The sequence below is a fragment of the Mizuhopecten yessoensis genome, unplaced genomic scaffold (assembly GCF_002113885.1).
Source record: "Mizuhopecten yessoensis strain PY_sf001 unplaced genomic scaffold, ASM211388v2 scaffold11167, whole genome shotgun sequence".
NCBI classification, from domain to species: Eukaryota; Metazoa; Mollusca; class Bivalvia; order Pectinida; family Pectinidae; genus Mizuhopecten; species Mizuhopecten yessoensis.
The window spans coordinates 616,936-627,035 of record NW_018408913.1 but is presented as its reverse complement, the minus strand read 5'-3'; the positions used below and the strand labels follow the sequence as shown (position 1 = coordinate 627,035).

At 35.6% G+C, this 10,100-nt stretch overlaps 1 protein-coding gene across 3 annotated transcripts in view; it reads right to left on the bottom strand.

Moving 5' to 3' along the window:
- Positions 1–2,982: 2,982 nt before the first annotated feature.
- LOC110467245 (mitochondrial amidoxime reducing component 2-like) overlaps positions 2,983–10,100 on the bottom strand; it is a 16,059-nt gene continuing 8,941 nt past the window's right edge. Inside the window, exons 4-8 of one of the 3 annotated variants that reach the window (XM_021524280.1) lie at positions 9,118–9,261; positions 8,735–8,799; positions 8,177–8,251; positions 7,744–7,845; positions 2,983–3,030 (exon numbers count right to left, since the gene is read on the bottom strand). In XM_021524280.1, the coding sequence (XP_021379955.1) occupies positions 3,027–3,030; positions 7,744–7,845; positions 8,177–8,251; positions 8,735–8,799; positions 9,118–9,261 (390 nt within the window). In that variant the 3' untranslated portion in view covers positions 2,983–3,026. Of the gene's footprint in view, positions 3,031–6,253; positions 7,846–8,176; positions 8,252–8,734; positions 8,800–9,117; positions 9,262–10,100 lie in introns of those variants that run through there. The other 2 variants (XM_021524279.1, XM_021524277.1) reach the window with 2 other exon arrangements.

The following is a 10,100-nucleotide window of genomic DNA, read 5'->3' as shown; positions in this document are numbered from 1 at the left end:
CCAAATTAATATTCTTAATATAAATAAGCCCCCTGGACCTGATGGAATTGTTCCCAGAATTATTAAAAGATTGAATTCCTCTCTTAAATTACCCCTCATGATCTTATTTAATAAAACACTAGAAACAGGAGTGATTCCCAATAGCTGGAAACAAGCAAATATAAATGCAGTCTATAAGGATAATGGATCATCTAATGATGTTTTAAACTACAGACCTATTTCAGTAACTTCATGCTTTAGTAAAATAATGGAAAAAATTGTGTTTAAATATCTTTATAACTACCTGTTGGAGAATTCTATAATCACTAAGCACCAATCTGGATTTACACCTGGTGATTCAACAGTTAATCAACGCTTGTTTATATATAATGATATTGTTAGTAATATGGACCAGGATAAGGAACTTAGATTTATTTTCTGTGATATAAGCAAAGCATTTGATAGGGTTTGGCATAAAGGTCTAATTCATAAACTTAGGACATATGGTATTGGTGGAAATTTGCTTCTCTGGTTTGAAAATTATTTAACAGACAGAATGCAAAGAGTTAGCACTAAAGGATATCACTCTCAGTTTAGGACTATAAATGCAGAGGTACCTTAGGGATCTATTCTGGGACCACTCCTGTTTCTTCTTTATATTAATGATGTTTATTACTGACAATGTTTCTACTAATATTAAACTTTTTGCAGATGACACTTCTCTGTATGTAATCATAGACAAAAATCCAGTTCAGGCAGCCCAGGATCTCTCGAATGACCTTGCAAACATTAGTGAGTGGGCATATATATGGGATATAAATTTTATCTCAAATACAACTAAGCCGGTTGTATTTTCTAGAACACATAACCACGTACAACCCCCAATATCCTTTCAAAACAATCAAATCACTGATTCAAAAACACATAAACATTTAGGACTAACCTTTAAAGACGATGCATGATGGAAACAGCACATACATATTATATATGAAAAAGCATACAACAGATTAAATATTCTTCGTTATATCAAATCTAAGGTAGGTCGTAAATCATTGATTAAAATATATATTGCATTTATAAGACCAATCTTGGAGCATGCAGACATAGTATGGGATAATTGCACCTTGCAATCTATTGAATTACTTGAATCTGTACAACTAGAAGCAGCTAGGGTTATAACTGGTCTTCGTTCAGGGACATCACACAATTAACTCTATAATGAACTTGGTTGGGAAACACTGTCTGCAATAAGGTATAAACATAAACAAATAATGATGTATAAGATAATGCATGGACTCTCACCTCAATACTTACAAAATGTCACAAATCCTTTTATTAACAATCATAATAACAATCCCTACTCTGTTAGACAAACCAGACTCTTTAACCCACCTATGTGTAGAACTAATAACTCTCCATCTCTTGCTCTGTTTAAAAAATTACAAAATAAAGATAAAGTTAATGACATAGAAGTAACTTCAATTTTTAAAAACGATGGTGAAAGAAAGGGTAAATATTATTCTTTGCCAATTAAGAAATTCCTGTAGTAATTTAAATTCTGATTTATATCGTGACCATTTAATAGATAGTCCAACTTGTGCTTGTTCTTTTGAATACGAAACAGCCTCTCATTATCTCTTCAATTGTCAACTGTATATCGAACAACGAAATACTGTGTTTACTTCTTTGAATAATATTAGTAATCATAACCATATGGATTTAAATATATTTTTTCAAGGTTGTCCTACATGTGATCTGAATATAAACAGGCAGATGCTAAGTCATATTCAGATTTTTATTGGAAAAGCTAGGCGTTTTAATTTTTATATGACAAAGAAAGCCATGATGCATTATCTGAATTGTTAATGGAATAACAAAGTATAAACTTTTTGATGCATAATGATAAATGACATTACAGTTGAGTAGGTTTGTTATATCTTGTTTATTTTCTGTTCAATATAATAAACATAATATTATATTGCCTTTCTGTCACATTATTTAAATTTGTACTTTTTACTCATAAACAGTATTAGTAGCAATGACCTGTGCACATACATGCACATGGACTTTTGGTCAAAGTCTACTCTTACTGTACATATGACATACTGACTGTGACTATGCTTTATTTAATAAGAAAATAATTGTATTTGTGTTGGATGTATGATTGTGAGTTGTTTGTGTATTGTTATTGTGATGTCCTATGATGAGTTTATCCCCTTTGTGTTTGTCATGTTGGAGTTATCTCCCATTATCCTTTAATTAGTATTACTCTTTATACATTTATATATAATTTTTCATTTCAAAGTATCCTTAAATTAATTAATCATTATTGTTGTAACTACATTGTATATACATTCGATCAAATTTTGAGCCACCCATGGAAAGAATTTATAAAGGCTTGCCTGTTATTCAATCCATTTGACTATTACATCTGTCAATAACATTTGTTGAAATGAAATGACTGTTCCAAACATATGTGGTCACAGGAATTGACACACCGAGTACCGGGGATTTACAAGTACCATATGATGACCTTATTATGTTCATTATTTATTACATTGGGGAGATTCTGGTTTGTTGACCTGAGCTCATTTGTAACATTGGGGATATTTCGGTTTTGTTGACATGAACTCGACCAAAACTTAACTTCGACACCGCCGGTCTCAAGTTTGAGAAATATATGTGGTCACAGGAATTGACACACCGAGTACTGTTTTTTTTCCAGTGATTGATTTACAAGTACCATCTGATAACCTTATTATGTTAATTATTTGTTACATTGGGGAGATTTTGGTTTGTTGAAACTAATTATTCTCTTTTTTTTCGCCATTACCATAATCATAGAGTATGTATTTAAACTCAGAATACAAAACTACGGAGAAAGCTGAAATTCTCCCAAAACACTTGACTTGAGTAGTGTATTCAAGCAGGAGCCATCCGGTGATATCCCTGCTATCCAAAACAAAGAAATAACACACGACTTGGCAGAGCTTCGGGTGGACGTAGCGGATACCAAGATCAAGCTTACCGGTAATAATGGACGGCATTCACCTGCAATTAAGAAGGCTACAGAATCACTCTCGGTACAACTTACAATGAAATACTTGTATAATCAACCACTACAAGTGAAGATGCAGGGAACTTCAGATCTATTAGCTTAACCACACAATCGAACATACTAGTTTGTAATAGATTTTGTAAAAAGAAACTGTTTTAGCAATAATCGGGCAGATCTACAACACTTCAATTGCTAGCTGTAGTTGCAGATGGACAAGGCCTTTAGATAGGGGTTTTCCCCAATAGATTGTATATTTATGGATTACCAAAAGGTTTCGACAATTAATTCACTAAAGACTGACTTATCATCAAACTAAAACTATACATTATCCAAGAAAATTTGTAGAGTGGATACACTATTTCCAACAAGGTAGGGGACAATGCATGTCTGTAGATAATAGTTCATCTTCTAGGAAGGAGGTCACATCCGGTATCCTTCAAGGTTCAGCTATGGGACTATCTTGTTTGTTATCTTCATACATGACCTGCCACGCCCGATATGTTCGGAAGCGTTCCTATTTGTTGACGACGCCAAAGTATTTAGAACAATAACAAAAGCGGAAGATCAAGGTTTAAATCAGATGACCAGTTTGAGCACATCCTCGATACTCGACGCTCTCTGCACCCCTGGAATATGTCAAAGCAAAAGTTAAGGCTCAGTGTGGGCCACCTTATTGATGAGACGAAACGACTAGTTCGATCCTTTGATGTACATCAAAAGAATCTCGCAGTCAAGTAACGGAAAATTGACAGGCTTTGAAGTCGGGTGCCGTTCCTTTGTTATCTTCAAAGGACAGGTATCAGCCTAGCGATTGGTCATGGTGGTGTGTTTTTTTTTACCTGAGACCAATCAAACAGCTATCTTCGTGCCTTCAATTCTGCTATGACATAGTCCAGGGGTGCAGAGAGCGAAAGTAATCGTAGCTCCCTGAGTATCGAGGATGGTTGGTGCATAGCTTCTAATATGCATCTTGGTAAAACGCTACCAGATAAACCCATCTCATATAAACTAAACCGAACCGAAATCAAGGAGGATATAGAGATTTTGTCAAGTCAATTTGCAACGAGAATTTAGGTTCGCCATACTTGTAGGCCATGTGTTCTCCATTTCGTTCTAGTCTACACTGTATCTTAACATTGGGAAATTAATGGCTGTTTTGAAACAGGGTTGAACACTAGACTCAACCAGAGATTTGTCGATGATGGAGTTAATCAGTTTGAGCAAACAATGTTTCAAAAGATATATTGGGATAGGATCGTGTTCGCGAGGTTAAGCATCCTCGACACTCCAGGGGTTACAATCTCATTTCGCTCTCTACACCCCTGGAATATCTCATAGCCAAATTGAAGGCACAAAGATAGCTGTTTGATTGGTCTTGGGTAAAACAAGTGGCCCAATGGGCCTGCATCGCTCACCTGGTATTAATCTCACAATTGTAACCTTAAAAGAGGACTCAAATACAGCTACAGGCAAAATATCAGCGTCTTGACTTAAAAGTAATTCAGAAAAAATGGGCAAAGGTAATTCATTTGACCAAACTTGGTAGCCCTTCATCCCAGCATGTTACTGGTCAAATATCATCATCGTAGGCCTCTCGGTTATTCAGAAAAAGTTGTTTAAAGGTTTCAAACATATTTGACCCCAGTAACTTTGAATATAAATCAAGGTCATTTATTTGAACAAACTTGGTAGCCCTTCATCCCAGCATGTTACTGGCCAAATATCATCAACCTAGGCCTCTCGGTTATTCAGAAGAAGTTGTTTGAAGGTTTTAAACATATTTGACCCCTGTGACCTTAAATATAAGTCAAGGTCATTTATTTGAACAACTTGGTAGCCCTTCATCCCAGCATGTTACTGGCCAAATATCATCAACCTAGGCCTCTCGGTTATTCAGAAGAAGTTGTTTGAAGGTTTTAAACATATTTGACCCCTGTGACCTTAAATATAAGTCAAGGTCATTTATTTGAACAACTTGGTAGCCCTTCATCCCAGCATGTTACTGGCCAAATATCATCAACCTAGGCCTCTCAGTTATTCAGAAGAAGTCGTTTAAAGGTTTTAAACATATTTGACCCCTGTGACCTTGAATATCAATCAAGGTCATTTATTTGAACAAACTTGGTAGCCATTCATTTCAGCATGGTACTGGCCAACTATCATCACACTAGGGCTCTTGGGTTTTCAGAAGAAGTTGTTTAAAGGTTTTAAACAAATTTGACCCCTGTGACCTTGAGTAGAAGTCAAGGCCATTCATTTGAACAAACTTGGTAGCCCTTCATTCCAGCATGTTACTGGCCAAATATCATCACCCTAGGCCTCTTGGTTATTCAGGAGAAATTGTTTAAAGGTTTTAAACATATTTGGCCCCTGTGACCTTGAATATCAATCAAGGTCATTTATTTGAACAAGCTTGGTAGCCCTTCATCCCAGCATGTTAATGGTCAAATATCATCACCCTAGGCCTCTCGGTTATTCAGAAGATGTTGTTTGAAGATTTTAACATATTTGACCCTGTGACCTTGAAAATGGATGAAGGTCATTTATTTGAACAAACTTGGTAGCCCTTCATCTAAGCATGCTTCTGGCCAAATATCATCACCCTAGGCCTTTTTGGTTACTGAGAAGAAGTTGTTTATAGTAAAAAGTTGATGCCGGACGGACAGACGCCGGACGGAGCACCATGCCATAAGCTCACTTGGCCCTTCAGGCCAGGTGAGCTAAAAACTGACCAATCGCCATGCTGATACCCGTGTCCTTTGAAGGTTACAGAGGAGCAACACCCGACTTTTTTAACCATTACGCAACTGCAAGATTCTTCTGATGTATATAAAAGGATAGAACTAGTCTTCTTGTCTCATCCACAAGGTGGCTCACGCTGAGCCTTTAATTTTGCTATAACTTATTCCAGGGGTGTAGAGAGTAAACGTGAGGTAGGCCCTGGAGTGTCGAGGATGAAGGAACATTTGCAACGATACCAGCTCATAATCAAGAGATTTACTCGCGTTGTCCCAGGTGCCCGCCTTCAAATCTAATTCCAGTTGACGTATATACAGTACTGAGGCTTTGATCTTAGTTCTCATCTCATAAATTGATGAAACTTTATAATCTGTAGTGAGAATGAAATTTCCTTGTAGTTTCACAGCAAATCCTATACTTAACAGGACTGTGTTATAGGCCTTAGACCATTGATAACAGAGACGTATAGGAGTCTGGATCTGGTTATTTATTAACCTAGAATAGACATCAGGAAACCCTGATTAATGCTGTATTTCCATTATCAAAATAATGCACTCTTATATGTGTGCTATCTTCAATGCTTTAATGAACTGATAAAATACATCAGCAACAAAAATCAGCCAATATCTAGTTAGAGTGTTCCACTCTGTCCAGCACCTTGAGGTAATATCTATGGTTACTAAGGATACCTGAAATCACAACACATAAATAACCTTAAAAAGCAGCTGTTCATGTTGCAATAGTCAAAAGCCTGGTACTATCATGTTGACATGGAGACTCTTATACCTGTACAGAAACAGGTATAACAACAATATACTTATTGTAAACCTCAAAAAATATACATATACAAGCACCATAACAGATCATTAGTGAATTGTGTAGTTCCTGATGTAATGTGTAAAAAATATTTCAGCTCACAACATGTTCACAATATGAATAGCTTGAAATAAAGTAACAAAATGAAACAAAAAATTACACAAATATCATACACCTATGAAATGCAATCAGATTCATCTTCACATCTTTCATATCCGATTTCACTTGAATTATGAAATATACATAAAAGTTGTAACTTTGATATCCTCACTATATGGTATAAATTGTCCACCCTGTTGCACTACCAATATATACCCCTACCAAGTGTGGGTGGCATTCATGTTACTGTAAATGCTATAGTCCGCATGCTGACTTCATCATTATCATGGTCTCATTATTATAAGGTTAGATCATGGGAGATGGTTATTCTATTCAATGAAAAACATAAACAAGCATGCATGCATTAATCTGAACTACATGTATATGCTGAATTTAATTAGACAAATTTTGATTTGTATGGTATTAAAGGGAAAATGTAAACTGTGTTTATATGGCATTTACACATAATGTGCTAGCATGCCAAGTGCTGTTTACCAGCAAAGCTGTGACCATTATTTTAAGCATCTTCACAGCACAATGTATATCATAAATTAATGGTAAAATAATAATTATATATGTAGGCTTAACTTTATGTTCTGGGTGCTGTATCAAAAGAAATTGTAAAAATTGCCAAGTAAATTGTATCATTTCTGTGAAGTTAGACGATATTTGAAAGCAGCTTTGACTGGCCTGCAATACGAACTATATAAATGCCTCGATATTTAAATACAATGTTCTATGTAAATATCCATTCTAACAACAAAGATATAAAACATTGGAACTGTTAAGATATGTACTTCATTAACATGACCCAGGTCTAGGTTAAAACCATGTCTGGCTAAGGTTTTCCTGAAACATCTTGATAAAGTAATTTCATCACTTAAAATAACCAACTGGAAAGCCATTTATTTTCGTTTTGCATGACACTTCTTCATAATGCTTTGGAGATTTCAAAATCCATCACCGATTCACACAAAATGTCCAGATAAATAACGTCCCACTGTAGAAGTCCAGTAAAATGGGTTCATATTTTGGACTAGTTTGTCCTGTACCTGGCGTACACAGGATCCCCAACACGTATGTCTGCTGGAAAATCTACTGCAGCATTGATTCCGAAGAAAGGAGCTTCACCATAACCTGGTTTACATCGGAATCTACAATACAATAGACATTGTTGTATGATGGCCGGCACACACATCAATTCAAAACAGATCCATGCATCCATCCCCCATATATCAATTTTATCAAATATGTCCCCCTGAAATTTATATCTACTGCAATCTTTCTTGAAGAACATCCTGTTATGCATGTGATTTATATATTACAACCCCAAAAGACTGCTTCCTCCTACATGACACAATGTCGTCTTAAATGATACACCAAACAATCCAGTTCCCACTGATGTTGCTAAAGACCCTGTTGTTACTTGTTCACTTCAACTTAGGCTTATTTCCTCTACTTATGGTATGTGTAGTGCTGACTTACTTCTCCAGTGTTTTGTAAGGTTCCAGGGCTGAATCTTTCTTTCCTGTGTCTGGATCAACTGTTGGCAGTATACACCTGTGAAGCAGATCGGGAAGTTTCAAAACAACTAGATCTCATCTAAAAGTGATACACATTAAACCTTACCTGTCAAACTGAAAACTTGAGAACACACTTAACTGAAACTTGTTTCAATAAGGATACATGTAGCTTGGTGCACAAAAATGTGTGTACACTAATTTTTCTTTAATATCGGAGGCCCATGGGACCTGCATTGGTCACCTGGTGCTGTTATTACCTAATCATCATACCTTTTGTAATATGTGACCTTCAACGTAAGCTAAGCTTGGTTAAGACTTAATCGCCTTTACCACAACAAGATGAAGTCTGAATATCATGCATTTGACCCGCGAAACTTTAAGATCAGGGAAAGTCTTTCACTATTTTAATCATATTATCCTAACATTTTTGTCATTTATTTGAATCATTCAATCATATTTCAGAAAATTTACCTGACCATGTTTACCTTGCTATCACCAACTCTTAGTAATGTCATCTTACCTAGGGCAGGGGTGCAAACACCTCATGTATACATTGTCCCCAAACATGAGCTCACCCCACAAGTCCTGTAACAGATAACGCACTAAACTTTATGTTGTAAATTTAAATCATCAGCAAAACTCATTCCGTGACTGCAAAAATCAAAATACAACAATAAAACTGCTACGTTTTGAAAACAGATATGATAAAAGCCATTTTATTACTAATGCCAAGAGCTTCTGGTCCTTATAAGAGAACCATCTATGATCATTGTAAATCAACTTCACTGTTTATGATCCCTGTACCTTTAACTCATTCACCCCTGAAGACACATTTGAACTCTTCCAATTCAAATGTTGGTATAGTTCATTAGTTAATTTCCCTGATTGCTACACACGCCATACCTCATCAAATGCCTCCATTGTGGTATCTACCACAATATTTGGTCGAAAGTTCCTCATGGAGACGGGCTTGTCTAAACGTTTGTTGACAGCTTCAAGAGATTTATCAGTGGCTACCAAGTAAGATGTCAAGTCAGAAAAGATGCTCTGTTGGAAAAGAAAACAAGCAAGAAATATTAATCATACAGGTTTTTAGTATAAATCATACAACAACTACATATACAATGTCAACAACTCAAACATCTTGCACATCTCATGATCCGGATAGTTAATTTATTAATACAATGTACCTTGGTTTTCCTCATTTGCCAGCCTTTCTATAAGTAGTTTATAATGAGAGAAATTATGTTACCTGGTCTCTTGATAATATCAGCCTATCACTGCTTTATATAAAGTAGGTCTGTATGACTGTGGTTTTACCTCATCTTCACGTCATATAATGATTATGTTTTATTACATGTGAAAGAAACCTTTATTTCTCCAATCATTCACAGAATCACATACTGAAATTTGAATAGGGCCCAGTTTTTCAAATAGGGGTTAGCTTAATCAGTGATTAGCGAAATTTTTATTGTTTGTGTATCTTTTAAACACAGCTATTAACTGAGTTAAAACTTTCCAGATAGCAAACATTTAAGAAGAGTAAACTACATGCAGAATTACAAGCTTTTACCTTGTATATTGACCAATTAATTAGAGGTTGCCAAATGTTGTTTAACAGTGATTCAGATAATCACCTTCAGAACATCTGAGCCCAGACCTTAACCAGTTAACTTTTACTAACATTTAGTGTTCTTTAACATGATATGATGGAAGAAAGAAATTATGTGTAATAATAAAGGAAGACAACTAATTTCACAGAGGACCTTTACACCCACTACTATGTCTACAGATGACCTTTACACTCACTACTATGTTTACAGAGAACCTTTACACTCACTACTATGTTTACAGAGGACCTTTACACTCACTACTATGTTTACAGA